This window comes from Mchenga conophoros, linkage group LG8 (genome assembly GCF_057382185.1).
Source record: "Mchenga conophoros isolate Kocher_MC1m ecotype Shallow Benthic linkage group LG8, M_conophoros_male_GT1.1, whole genome shotgun sequence".
NCBI lineage: Eukaryota > Metazoa > Chordata > Actinopteri > Cichliformes > Cichlidae > Mchenga > Mchenga conophoros.
The window spans coordinates 11,018,501-11,033,498 of record NC_140533.1 but is presented as its reverse complement, the minus strand read 5'-3'; the positions used below and the strand labels follow the sequence as shown (position 1 = coordinate 11,033,498).

Below are 14,998 nucleotides of genomic sequence, written 5' to 3'. Positions count from 1 at the left end.
GGAGATGCACACGCCTAAAGTACAGCCAGGGCTAATCTAAAGAAGGGCATCAAAAAAGCCAAACACCATTACAAAAAGAAGGTAGAAGAACACTTCTCCAACTCCAACCCCCGACGCATGTGGCAAGGACTCCAGACCATCACAGACTACAGGACCACCAAACCCTCTCCCGCATCCTCTGATGTCTCCTTCCTAAACGAGCTCAACAACTTTTATGCTCGTTTTGAGCGAGGGAACCCCACAACCACAACCAAAGCAGACATGACGCCAGACCACCAACCTATGACTCTCTCCCCCACCGATGTAGGAGCGGTGCTGAGCAGGATCAATGTCCACAAGGCTGCAGGCCCTGATGGCATCCCCGGGCGTGTTCTCAGAGCGTGTTCTGGGGAGCTTGCAGGAGTGCTCACAGACATATTCAATCTGTCCTTGGCCCACGCTGTGGTACCGGCCTGCTTCAAATCCACCTCCATCGTCCCGATACCCAAAAACTCCAACCCATCTTGCCTCAATGATTACCGCCCAGTAGCACTCACCCCCATCATCACTAAGTGCTTAGAGCGACTGGTCCTAGCACACTTCAAATCCTGTCTCCCCCCCACCCTGGACCCCCACCAATTCGCATACCGCCGGAACAGGAGCACAGAGGATGCAGTCTCCATCGCAATGCACTCTGTCCTCTCACACCTGGACAACAACAACACCTACGCCAGAATGCTGTTTATAGACTTCAGTTCAGCATTCAATACAATCCACCCCTCACAACTCATCAGGAAACTGACAGACCTGGGTATCAGTTCCCTCATCTGCAAATGGTTACTGGACTTCCTGACCAACCGCCCCCAACATGTCCGGCTGGATAACCGCTGCTCATCTACCATCACAATGAACACCGGTGTACCACAAGGCTGTGTGATGAGCCCTTTCCTCTACTCCCTCTTCACCCACGACTGCAGACCTGCTGATGGTTCCAACACCATCATTAAGTTTGCAGATGACACCACGGTGATTGGCCTCATCAGTGACAACGATGAGGCCGCCTACAGGGAGGAGGTGGATCGTCTGGCTGAGTGGTGCGACAGAAACAACCTGCTGCTTAACACCGAGAAGACCAAGGAGCTCATCGTGGACTACAGGAGGAATGCTGACCCACATCCACCCATCCACATTAAGGGGACGGCTGTGGAGCGTGTGAGCAGCTTCAAGTTCCTGGGAGTCCACATCTCCGAGGATCTCACCTGGACGACCAACTGCTCCAAGCTGGTCAAGAAGGCTCACCAGCGCCTCTTCTTCTTGAGGACTCTGAGGAAGAACCACCTGTCCTCAGACATCCTGGTGAACTTCTATTGCTGCACCATCGAGAGCATCCTGACCAACTGTATAACAGTCTGGTACGGGAACTGCTCTGCCTCGGACCGGAAGGCGTTGCAGAGGGTCGTGAAAACTGCCCAGCGCATCGCCGGAGCACCACTTCCTGCCATAAAAGACATCTACAGGAAGCGGTGTCTGAAAAGGGCTGGGAAAATCATCAAAGACCCCAGTCACCCATCACATGGACTCTTCACCCTCCTGCCCTCTGGGAGGCGCCACAGGAGCCTCCGGACTAAGACCACCAGGTACCGGAACAGCTTCTTCCCCACAGCTGTCAGACTCCTGAACTCTGCCTCCTGACATCTGACCCACGTTAAACTCATGGACTGAACATACACACACCCACAATGGACAACTGTACCCTCAAACACAATAATAACATGGACTGAACCACCACTCACAACCACTAGCACTTTATATAGCCTCTGTAGAAACTATCTACACCCTCACTTATCTTAACTGCACTAATGTATAGCTCTGTGTAAATAATCATTCTGTACATTCGATAATCTTTAATCCTACAACTGTTTACAACTTGCATAGTTCCCATTTCTGTATAGCTGTATATCCCAGATTCTGTAAAGTTATTTATTTCATATTCTGTATAGTTTTTCATATTTATATCCTGTTCATATCCTGTACATAGCTTGTACTCACTACAGCCTGTACATACTTATAGTTATAGAATATTCACAACATACTTCATACCGTGTACATTATAACATACCATAATAGACCCATTTCTGTAATATACTCACATATCTATATTATTGCTAATATATATTGTAATATATCTATATCACTAAAGCACTTCTGGATGGATGCAAACTGCATTTCGTTGCCCTGTACCTGTGCATGTGCAATGACAATAAAGTTGAATTCTATTCTATTCTATTCTATGAAGTGTAGGGCCATGTTGATGGCGTCGTCTACAGACCTGTTGGCTCTATATGCAAACTGCAGGGGGTCCAGGAGGGGGGCCGTGAGGGTCTTGAGATAGGCGAGAACCAGACGCTCAAATGACTTCATGACCACAGATGTCAGAGCCACGGGTCTGTAGTCATTTAGTCCAGTGATCCTAGGTTTCTTGGGGACAGGGATTATGGTAGAGGACTTGAAGCAGGCAGGCACATGACATACCTGCAGTGAGGAGTTGAAAATGCCAGAAAACACTGGGGCCAGCTTGTTTGCACAGTGTCTGAGGGTGGCAGGAGACACACCGTCTGGGCCGGGAGCTTTTCGAGCATTCAGACTTAAACTGCTTCCTCACACCTACTTCATGAATATGAAGAGTTGTGGTGGGAGGAGGTGGTGTGAAATCCTCTTTTGTGTGGGGTGAGGAGGGGGGTGTTGTAGGTGACGTGTTTGAAGGTGGTGATGGCTCTATGGAGGGGGGAGAGGTGGGGGAATTAGTGTCCAAAGTGTCTCTATTGTTGGGGCCGTTGAAGGTGTGAAAGTTGTCTGATGGCTCGTCAAAACGGCAGTAGAAGTCGTTGAGGGTGTTGGCCAAGAGCAAGTCATCAGTGGAGTGGGGGGTTTTAGGCTTGTAGTTGGTGATATTCCTAAAACCTTTCCACACAGAGGCCGAGTCATTCTCTGAGATCTGCTGCTGCATCTTCTCAGGCCTCGAGGGTCGGTGTCCTGCAGGTTTTAGATGTGTCCTTGATCCAACACAGCTGATTTAAAAGGCTAAATTACCTCCTCAACATGTCTTTAAGTTCTCCAGAGGCCTGGTAATGAACTAATCATTTGATTCAGGTGTGTTGATCCAGGGTGATATCAAAAACCTGCAGGACACCGGCCCTCGAGGCCTGGAGCTCGACACCCCTGCCCTAAGGCGTCAGGTCCGGAAAATAATCATGTGGCTTTTCTACTTTGTCGGCAGTTCTGACACTTTTGCTTACAACGATTTTAAACTCAAAAGTTTGTAGAGGCTTGTGATAGCGAGAGTACAGAGGGGAAAAAAAAAAAGTTCTGCATTTGTTCACTAACATTTAGAGATAAGCATTTGTGACCATAAATACTTCTAGCTAGTAATTAATGTAATTAATAGCTTGCTCAGGATAAGGCCAGCACATATTGTGTTTTTGCCCTGCAATACTTCCTTACTTTGTGACTCCGTCTTTGATACTCATATTTTAAAAATGCTATGTGAGAGACTTGACAGTAATTATAAAAATATGACTTCTTCTTTAAAAAGGTACTTACGTTATCTTCCAGGTCATTATGGACCTTCTTCTGGGCTTCTGCAATCTCCATCAGAACCACACCTGAGGAAAAATTCAGGAGAAGATTTAGTATTTCAGTAATTACAGCTAATCATTGATTTGTGTATCATGTGGGGTTCCACATGCAATCCTTGGTCCCAAACAAGGTTTGTACATATTTCTAAAAATGATTTACTAACAAAAGGTTTACTGAGCTTTAAAGTTGCTGGCAGAGATTTATTGTTAGAACACCCTTTGACAGAATTATTTTGCTCTACACCCACAAAAAAGTACCTTGTTTTTATTTTTTACTGCTGGTTCTAACTTCATTTACTATAGAGACACAAGAAGATAGCCGATCATTTAATCAAAATTTGCGCAGCAAATCCTCAAATATTAAATACCATGAATCTTAACCTGTTTCTTTATGAGGGGTAGGAGACAGCATTGGATACCAGCAGGCACAGATCCGAAAACATAATATCAACAGTTATTACTTTTTCAGAAACTTTGTGTATAAATCCATCGAGCCTGTCATACATTTGTTACAGTCCATATTTTACAGATGACCTCTCGTGTTTCAATATTTGAACAGCTGTCAATAAGTAATCTCCTATGAAACATTCTGGTATTGTGCAGTCGATTACAGAACAGTCTCCATTCACAGACAGGCTAAAGCACAGACCGAGCAGCATATGACATGAAACAATGGGAGTGACTCAATACTGTAAACAGAAGGGGACAATCATAGCTAAGCAGTTTATACTGCTACCTCTATCACAATTGGGTGAAATCTAGAGTCGAGGTTTATTACAGGGCAAAATGCTCTGGTGAAACCGGCAAAACATGCACAGCACACCTCACCCCCCACCCTCTACCTCATTTCTGAACATGTGATAGTCAATGAGGGAAAAGGGCAAAAGTGAATGACCTACATGGATTTCAACACCTTGTGAAGAAAGTGTACAAAGCACAAGCATCAGTTTCACTTTGTCATTTTTAGGTGAAAGCAAAAAAAATCTCTATAAGTCACCCTGTTCAGCACACTCCACCTTTGAACACCTACTCATATACATTCGATCCAACACCTGACATTCCTCTTTATATGACACCCCCTCCCCAGCTCAGAGCAAACAAACGTAACGATACATAAGTGTACGTCTGTGTCCAGCAGGCAGCATCCAGCTACAACAACATTGCCCTCTGAAGGTCACCAGAACGTACTGGTAAATGCTGCCTTTGTGTTTCGACCCGGGGGTTGGTGGGGGGTGGCCACTGGATGTTGAGCTGTTTGCACAGCCTCAACAACAGACCACATGGGGTGGAAGGGGGAGGCTGAGAAAGGCCAGGAGGGGGAGGCGGCGGGGTTCAAAGAGGCCATTGTACACCTGCAAGTTTCACCTTTGGGGTGAACAAGGTGTGAAAGCCTGCCTCAGTGAGGATAAATGCTACAGAAAGTCATCAGAGGGTGCATGAGCCTATCACATGAACAACTGACGGCTGAATCAGTTAAGAAAAACAGCACAATGTATGACGTCTGTAATTTTTTCATTTTTTTTAAGTGCAGGTAAAGAAAAAAAAAAAAGTCTTTGACTACATAATTTTAACAGAAAACGGGGCTTTTCAGTTAATCTGAATATCTGTGTCTGAATATCAGTGTAACTTCCCCTCAAATTTTTCAAATGAACAACTCCACGTTCATTTTTTTTTTTTTTTTTTTGCAGGTTAATACAAGTTTGAGAAAAGATCCTTGTGGAAAAAGCACACATGATTCACACCTGTGATTCACTATTATTAATGCCGAACCCCTCATTCAACACCCGCTGAGTCCATGTAGAATTTACTCTAGCCTGTATATTACAGATAAGGTGTCTTACGACGCCATTAAATGACCTTTGGATTTTAATCAAACACATGTTGTTTGGAGGATCTGAAGCTTAAACAAAGCAAGAAAAACTATAACCCAACTGCGCTGTAAAACAAAGCAAAGGCTGAAATGAACCCCTAAAGAGACATTTCTTTGAGATTATGTTAAACTTCAAACAGCACCATGTTTCCACACAACTGGCACTATTGAATAACTGCTGATACATGGCAGAGTAGACAAGGCCTTAGACACTGTCGACAGGTGACTTTTATGAGACGGATATGGCCTGTGCCAACAAAAAAGCAAAAAATAAAAAAAATCCCGCCTATGTGGAGTTAGATAAGGAACATGAGGTGATGTTGGCATGGCAAACAGCGGCACTGACTTTTCTAGCATAGACTCTCTTTGTTTGAAAGTTTGATCAAACTAATGTTTCACCCATTCAACGAGTGTACACAGCAATCAACTAGCTCAGGAAGTGTCCCCAGTCATCGGCCATCGTCTCGCAATCACTGAGACACATCACTGGGCTTGTTCCAGCAAGCATGCAGTGTCTGCAGTGAATCATGGCCGCCTCCTGTGTGAATCAGGATCCAAGTTATAAACATCGCAATGAAGGTGGGACAAGGATTGTGTTTGGGGGTTGCCATGGAGGAGCTACTCCCTTAATATCAACATAATGATGTCACTGTAATCAATGATAACGAGGATGATAATGAGAACCGCAATATGCAGTTCATCCATCCAGATGACTACATGAACAAAGTGCAACTGTAGACTACATTAAATGAAGTACGTCTAGTGTTTCACGTGATTTCCCTTCACACTGCCGGCTGGGTGTTGGCATAATCCACCAAGGTAGATTCTTTAGGCACTGCCAGCTGAAGGTTTGCCAGAAACAAAGAAGACATTTTTTAAAGTAGTAAGTAATCAATAGAAAGCAAATAGTTGCATTACAAATAAAATAAATTATAGAAAATGTGCTTACATTTTTTCTTCTCAGGAAAATACAGATATGATAGCTTGGCAAACATTTACTGATTACTATAATATCCTTTGTTTGTTTTTTTTAAGAGATCAAAAGCTTCAGAATGACTAAACAAATGGCACTTAAAGTGAGGCAGTTTTGTCAACCCCACCTCCAAAAAAAAAAAAAAAAAAAAAAAAAAAAACCTCCGGCATAAAATCAAACAAATATTCTCCAGCCGACTTGTGAGAGATTTCTTTAATGGAAGCCTGATTTCTAGATGATTATACACACACACACACACACACACTTTCTGACCAGATCTCTTCCTTTCCTTTAACACACACTGAGATCTCAAGTAGCAGGAACAGTTCTGAGTTTGACTGCTTCCTCCTGTGTACTTAAAATATTTCGTAGTCTGATTCCCCTAAAATTCTTCAAAGTTCACACGTATGAAGGTGCTTATCTGCTTAGTGCATTATGGATTGAATCTTTCAGTCATCATCATCATTTACATAAGGCAATTTTGGGTGTTGATTGTAAGTTTCTATTCAATAACAATCACCCACAGTAACATTTTTTGGTTGAATGTTGTTTAATGGTTTGAGTAGTTACAGTGAATAAATATCTACTTGGTCTGTGGACAATAAATATCAGTGTAAGTTGACTTGACAAAGAGCAATGACTTGCCGTCACATAGAGTACAGAATATCATTTATTAATACCAGAGCCAATAATACCCCGAGCACAATGAGTCTCAATTTTCCTAATAGATTAAATTAAACACCAGCTTCAAAGGACTTCTAAAGGTTAGATGAGGTTAGTTGAGGTTGTTACATAAAAACAATCATCATATGTACAGTATACACAATTGAAGTTTCATATCAAGCACAATGTCAGCTGTTTAGTTTCTCATACACTGTGATATTAGGTTTTAAGACTTTAATTTGGATGATTCATTAGTTCAATCACGCCCATGGTTAGACAGTAGGATATATACCATGTCTGCAAATAAACGTAAAGAACTTTCAGCCTCAATTTCTCATCTTAGCCAATCTCTGTATGAGAGTAAGAAAGATAACACAAATAAAATGTTATGTAAAAGTAGTCCAAATGTGATTTTGAGGTGTAGGCTGGTAGATTTTTTTTAACCTCTTGACAGTGTTAGCAATGTTCTCATTTACAGTCTTTAAACTAAATAAGTTAACGATCTCCGGCTGCTGTATTGTAAATTAATGGCGCAGTCACACTAGAATAAAAATAGGACAGCAACCTCCTTGTCTCCAGGGAAGAAGAAGAAGAAATTGGGAAAAAAAAAAAAAAAATCCACTGATTGAACTGGACATTTCTACACTTGGGGACAAACAGCTAGTACCTGTGTCAGCTAAATTGCCAGAGAGCCTCTGGGGGACCACTTTTGAAGGCAAGGCGATTCCACAGGTTACCTGGGATGAAGCAACCTGTCTCCACACAATTGCAGTCTGACTTGGACTGTCTGCAGTCGCTCACAGACTGGTAAAGGTTTGCAAGTAAGTGCTGTCTAATTTTTTAAACACAGACAGACAGGACGCTCCAATCTCAGTCAGTCTATGCTAATTATCACAACTCATCAGCCATTTGCAATGAGATTGCAAGTTCATTGCACGTGGTCACAACAAATTTAGTCATGCTATACCCAACCATTTCCTCCAAGTTATAGCATTTGAATTAAAAGAGGACATCAATCGTTTTGCTAAACCCCCAGAACGAAACAAACACATTTTCTCAAGAAATATTAAACTTTTGTTTTACCTCAACTTCTATAATTTTCTGTTATTACTTCACAATCATGATGGCAATGATTTTGATTTTTCAAAATGGGCGTAAATAATGTATCACAGCACCACTGTTTTGAGAACAGCGCTTTTAAAACACAGCTGACCTGAAAAAGCCAGGCAAAAAAGAAACGCCATCACAGATGATTCTCCACAGGAGAAAAAAAAAATGTTGGTATGTCACCAAAGGAAAGACACAGGTATTACTAATGACTTAAAATGACTGCTCCTTTTAAGCTGATCAGGTTCCAGGGTCATGGTAAAGTGCACGCTGACTCACCAGCATACCTTTCTGAGACACTTAAAGAAGCTGAACCATCACTCCAGCTAAAACGTGCATCATAAAAATACATTTGATAAGGAGAAACACATTTTTGCTCATTAAAGTTCAACACTGCAGAATATTGTAGGCCTAAGTTTGCAACGCGTTTTCTTTTTCTTTTTTGAGGGGCAGGATTTCTTCCAAACAAGATACATTTTTGACTTTTCTGAATCATTTCTGCTTGTTAGTAAAAATAAACCGCTTAATTGCACACTGACTACATAGGCTTGTCTAAAGATTAAAGCCATCCTCTGAAACAGCTACAAAAAAAGATATTTGAAGTGCCAGAAAGTCTTATTCACCATAACATTAACCAGCCTCCAGAAGAAATGGTGCCTCTCAAAAGCAGAAACCTGCTACAAAAGCTATCAGCAGGACACACTCAGACTCCCAGCTCTGAATTCTCACTCTCTAAAGTGAAAGAAAAATCATTCTGGCTGACATAACCATTTTTCTATTGCAGACAGTTTACGTCAATATTTATTTATTTTTTTAAATGAACTAAGGCTTGACAAACAGTGCAGAGAAAAGGTGGAAAGGGTGCGGTTCGTGCTATTCATTCGCCTGTAACATTTTCAGCCTTTCGATACCTGCCGCTTTTCAAAGTGGAATAGCTCCCTGTGGAGTCCGGCCGTTTGCTCATGCATAGGCAATTTCAAAATGTAAACCCACTGGATATGACATTCATCAATCAAAAGAAATCTTTTTGTAATGACCTGCTGAAATGTAATTTAGGACTAGCAAAAGCAGGCGACAGCTATAGAAGTCTGCAAACCAGCTATGCAGAGACAGACAGCAGTAGTTAGTAGCAGCAGTGCACTGAATGATCACAGATGGAAGGAGATGTGGGACAAAAAGAGTGCATGGCTGAAAAGCTCATTATCCAAGGAACTTACTGATAAAGTGAATTCCCCACAGTGCTGCCTTTTATGAATCCACTAAATGAAATTAAAGGAGTGCTAGAAGAGTGACACAGGTTAAAGGTTTTCACTCATCTGAGCACTTAGTGTTTCTTCAAAAAGAAAAAAAAAAATCTTTTCTTATTACTTTCACATCCGTCACAGCAAGAATCTGAGAAATTGAGCAGCACCCAAGTAAAAGCCTCGGGTAGCTTTCAGCAAATACCTGCTAACCTCTGTGACGCACAAGCTTTGTGCCATTCACTGAGGGAGGAAGAGAAAAAAAAACAACACAATCTATGACTACAGAGAAAAGATCTTTACAGGTGTCTGCAGCAGAGAAGTGCAGAGTAATCTATCAGGTGCCTCATTCTGAAGAGTCGTGCTGCTTAGAGTAAATAAAGATTAAACACTCGCATCGTCTTTTTCAGACCGTTTGGAGAGGCAGATGGAGGGATAGGGGGATGAGGATGAGGATCAGCGGTGGGTAGACGGTCTCCTCTGTCTATCTGCCTGTCTGTCTGTTTGTTCAGCACGTTTGCAACTCTACGTGCTGCAGTGGGTGAGAGAATTCACACCACCATGTCGTCTACGCCAGGCGGTGAAGGAACGGCCACGGAGCCTGGAGTTCAACACTTCACCTGCCATTTCTGCATTCATTCTTATTCAAAGTCGAATTGATTTTTTTTATGACTGAAGTCACATAACGTGATGGGAGTACATACAGACGAATGCACCTAAAGGAAGAATACACAAACCATGTAGCACAAACTCTATTCTTGAGCATTTGTTAACCAGAAGGGGTCTGTTTCAATAAGGCTAGATTTGACTAGAAAGCGCAGAGTCCTCCCATCTGTGACTTTCCACAACAGGAAAGAGAACAAAAAAGAAAGAAAGTAGAATTTAGTGCTCGTAAAGCCGTTTCACTTCAGCGGTTCTGGTATGCTCAGACAATGCTACGTAACACCAACATATTGTTAAATGAAGAAATGAAAACTGCTATTGTTCGCTGACAAGAGCGCCTTAACAAACATGGGCAGCATTTCATAACAGCGCAGTATGAGACGTCTCCGATTACATTAAAACATTTCAGCCCTCGTCAGAATGTCAAAATACAAATTTCCATTGTGTGCGTTGCCACTTTGTAGCTAGACGGGCTGCACTATTCTTTTTCAGTCTATGCTTTTTTCTGATTTTTTATTTTATGAGTTTTATCCTCAAAATTCAGAAAAAGAAACTGAGCAAGAAAAGTCTGAGAATCTTGTCTGGGAGTCTACTTCAGCATTAAAACGCATTCTTCATCTCTGTGTTTTACCACGACTGCTTTTTTCCTTCACTGAAATTTTTATTTTCTTCTAAAAATTCTTTGATTTTTAGTCTAAAATCTTATCAAAGCTTAATAAAGGCTTAAAGGAAAGCAGATTTGATTTAAAATAAGAAAACTTGTTCAGAAATAACAGCGAAGAAATCACAACACAGGGGACAACCACTGTCATCACAATAGTCCTTTACAAAAAACAACAACAAAAAAAACCCCAACAACACACTGACAGAGCATCATCTTTTAACTACCCTGCTCTGATTTCCTGTCACATCACTCTGATTCATAAAAAGGCCGAACTGCAAAGCCCAGCGTTACAGAGTGATGCAGCAGAATACAAAAAGCAACTTAATGAATTGCAATATGACCCCCCCCCCCCCCCCACACCCCCGAACAAAGCGGGTCGGCTCCAAATTTCAGCACTAATAGAATAATTGGAGATGACTCAGAGGAGGCTGAAAAGAGAAAGTGCTTCAGTTGGAGTGAGAGATAGCAGAAATTCATTATTATGTCCTGTCTAAGTACCTCACCTCCAGGGTTGAAGCGTTGTTATTTTCAGATGCTTGTATATTTAACTTGCATATTGGGTGATGCAAGCAGAACGTGTCACTATTACGCTGAAACTGCAGGAAAGAGCATTTTGATATGTGTCCAGCTCACGTAATACTGGCAGGATGTGAGAGAGTTTAGCATCATTTCAAGAGAAACTTCAACCATGTGGAAAATATATGTAAAATGTTTGGGAACAAAGTGGTTTCTTATCAAATGTTGTCAACTTGTACAGGTGTAGGGTTTGTGGGGTTTTTTTGCACAGCTAGTACAAATAGAGTAATCAAGAGGAAAACAGGAAGCCTATACTTGTTAGCTTGCCCTTTCCCAAGCTAACAAAAATAAATCTGTCACACTGATATTAATCAAAGCACAAGTGTTAAACTTCAAGTCTGCAAAGTCAATCCATTGCTACAGTACTTTAAACCTACATTCTAGCCACCAGGGGGCGACTTGTCTGGTTGGTAAAAAGAACTTTGCTTGTATATAGATTTATGAGAAAATGAAGTTACTTTGCACTTGATTTATGACATGACTACGCACTTTACTAATGTGTTTAAGGTCTCAGTTACTAATTTTAAGTCTTATTTAATAGAGCACAATGCTTATTTTGAAAAATTATCATTTTGAGCAGCGGCCAGAATCAGCCCTGGGCCTTATGTTTTACAATGTCTTCACAGTAAAATGCATAAATAAAAAAGGACATTTTTTGTGAATTAACGCATTAACAGTAATTGTTGTTAATTACAGCACAATCTGGGCAACGAGCTACCAGAAAATGTTTTGTAATTTATTTCATTTATTTCTTACAATTTACTCCTATATAGTATGTATCATGTAGAAAAACTGAGACGCGCACTTCTTTAGCATATATCAAGTCCTCTCTGGGATTAAATGTGCAGTTAAACTACCAGAACACTTAAGATTAAAGTGGGATCCATGTAAAATGTGTTCAACTTCCTCGACTTACATGAATACCCTAACAGGGACAACTGAACAAGGTATGATTCAGGGTACAGGTATTATAATCTGTTAAACAGACATTTTCCGGCTAGTTTCTACTGTATGAGTACACACTTTCAAGGTCTTTCATGGTGACTGTAAAAATACTCAAACTGAGGCTTCAAAATGGTCTTTCACAAACTAATTGTTGACAACAACGAGGCACATAACCCTGCTGTAAAGATACAAATTGGTGTTTTTGCACATTAGTAACACAGAATATTTGTGAATTGTTCTTTGGGGTAGCAAAGTGGATTTTGTTGGTTTAGTTTAGTTTTCAAGGTCTATAATAAGCTAATGGCTTCTGGCTATATTCTTACTTTCATGTAGAGAGATCAACTTAAAATTAATTTTAATAAAAGAATTATTCCACGATCTCCAACTATTCCTTTAATTGTATTTAAACATAAGAGGAAGTTTAGAGTCACATTCTTTTAAAAGCTTCGATCTCACAGCAGAGACATTTCTAGCATGGATATCAGACAGACCCTCTCGAGAGCTCCCACATTGCAGGTAGATTTAAAGTAGACTTGCATAATACTCACCGAGCTCTCTGGAGACTGGAGACACGATAGCAGTTTCTCCGATCTTTGACACTGCATCAAAATAAGCCTTTCCAGCAAGAGCCATTGCTGTGCGGGCAGACAGACAAGACACTGTTAAGCTCCAGACGATTTCCAGGATCATTTATAGCTCTGCTTCGACCATTTAAAAGTGCTGCCAGTGTAAAAACAGCTGAGGTACACCAAAATTCATTGTAGCGGTTACGGACCATTACGGGTTTATGCCCTTTTGTCCCTCATGAGGGTGAAAACTGTGTTTACCTGTGACTGATTTCTCATAGCTCTTTCCAAGGTTGACCAGGTTCCTCAGGCCTGGGTTGAACTGCTCCATTACATTCTGGGGTAAAGAGCAGAGTCTTATTATTGTGAATAAAAGCAAGAAAAAGCAAACAAACAACTTTAACTTTAAGACTTGTTTTCCCCTTTTTGAAAGGTCTCGTCATTAACAATAAAACCCTCATAAGGCTATTTTTGTGGGAGTGGGTGGAGAAGAGAAATCCATGAAAACAAGAGCAAGTGTTTGTGCAGTTGCTCTATAAATATCTCCATGTGAGAACAATAAAACTTTCAATCTTTAACTTGACCCCTCACGTATGTCATGCAACTCCCTCGAAAGAGCGAAGTCCCACACAAAGTCCCAGCTATTTGCAGCACCAACTTCATCACTCTCACCAAACCACCCATCTCCCCCTCCCTCTATTGTAATCTCCCAATAATCAAGCACTGCTCACCCCCTGCCTCTATTCCCCTGGCACACTCTCAATAGAACAATGAAGGGGGGCAGGTATGGCTTTACATGAGTGGGGGGCAGCTGAGAGGAAAAACAGTAAACTACTGTAAACTACAGGTAGGACTAGTTCAGTCTCTTTTTCCCTGCTCCCCAAACCAGAGAGGGCACTTCAAAATGCACCGAAATTCAACCTAACTGTCGTACTTAAACTTTTACTCTAAACTGTTGTCTATTTCTACTTCAGGTCATAGACAGTGAAGGCTCACTGCTTATCACCATTGAGAGGTAGAAGTATAATGTTGATTAGATTAGCCAGGAACAACCAATCAAGATTACACTCAAATTATTGCTCCAGTGATTTCAGATGTTCTGATAAAGCCACAGCAGATTGATTGAGCTGTGAGAAGCTTTAACACTTCTGTGGTTCACTGTGATTTACGAAATTATTTAATAACAGGGAGTGTCCCTGCTGTGGCAGTGGCATTGTTGAATTTTCTTTTCCCCTGGTAAACAACAGAAAGTTTCAGTTGCTCGATCAGTTTCTCTTTTTCCCACCCCCTCACAAAACAGGTCCTTGAAACAAGAGGTAACAAAGGGTAAGGGAAACACTTCATTATTTTATGGTACTTTAACTGTGGTTTACAGCCACTGTTGAAAAGCAACAAAGCAGACTCGCTGAACTATAAATTTCTGATTACACCTGAAGTGAACTACATTAAAAAAGCGACCCCTCCCAAAAAAACAACAACAGGTATTTCCTTAAATGTTGAATGCATCACTCACCTTAAAAGTACTTTCAGTGAGCTTGCTCACATGCTCCGGATCCCGAGCCATCACGGCAGGTTGTTTCTTAATCTCAGAATTAAAAAAAATGAAATAAAAAAAATAAAAATATATATACACACAATATAAATATTATATTTAAAAAAATAACAACAAAGCGGAGAACAAAAAGACACTTGGTAATCCAGGAGTTGTCTCGGTCCGAGTAATAAATCCCACAGCGAATCCTGCTCCGTGTCTGTACACTGCACGCGAGCAAGCTGAAACGCTCGTGCAGCCGGCGGCGGACGAACTGACTGGGACACCGAGAGACTTCCCCGTGCCTTTAGGGGCGAAGAGGGGGGGAGGGGGGCAGCGCGGAAGGGTGGTGGTGGTGGAGGAGGGTGACGTCACAAGAGGTGTTACACAGGTCAAAGTTCTCAGCTGGTGAGTTAGAAAGCTGTGGGCTGTTGATTCTCAGGACTGTTAGCGAAAAACACCATAGAAATGTGACGTATTTTGTCAGTGGGTTTTAGATATAATATTGCTTTTGGCCTGGAGAGGGCGCTGCTGTACAATAATTAGTACAGTCACAGTGACGAAGGAAGTTTTGCACCATGAATA

General features: G+C 41.5%; 1 protein-coding gene across 2 annotated transcripts in view; it reads right to left on the bottom strand.

Moving 5' to 3' along the window:
* baiap2l1a (BAR/IMD domain containing adaptor protein 2 like 1a) overlaps positions 1-14,788 on the bottom strand; it is a 29,913-nt gene extending 15,125 nt beyond the window's left edge. The window contains exons 1-4 of one of the 2 annotated variants that reach the window (XM_085284017.1): positions 14,396-14,788; positions 13,144-13,219; positions 12,865-12,951; positions 3,580-3,641 (exon numbers count right to left, since the gene is read on the bottom strand). In XM_085284017.1, coding sequence (XP_085140143.1) covers positions 3,580-3,641; positions 12,865-12,951; positions 13,144-13,219; positions 14,396-14,446 — 276 coding nt within the window. In that variant the 5' untranslated portion in view covers positions 14,447-14,788. The remainder of the gene's footprint in view (positions 1-3,579; positions 3,642-12,864; positions 12,952-13,143; positions 13,220-14,395) is intronic. The other variant, XM_085284018.1, reaches the window with a different exon arrangement.
* Between the last annotated feature and the right edge of the window lie 210 nt (positions 14,789-14,998).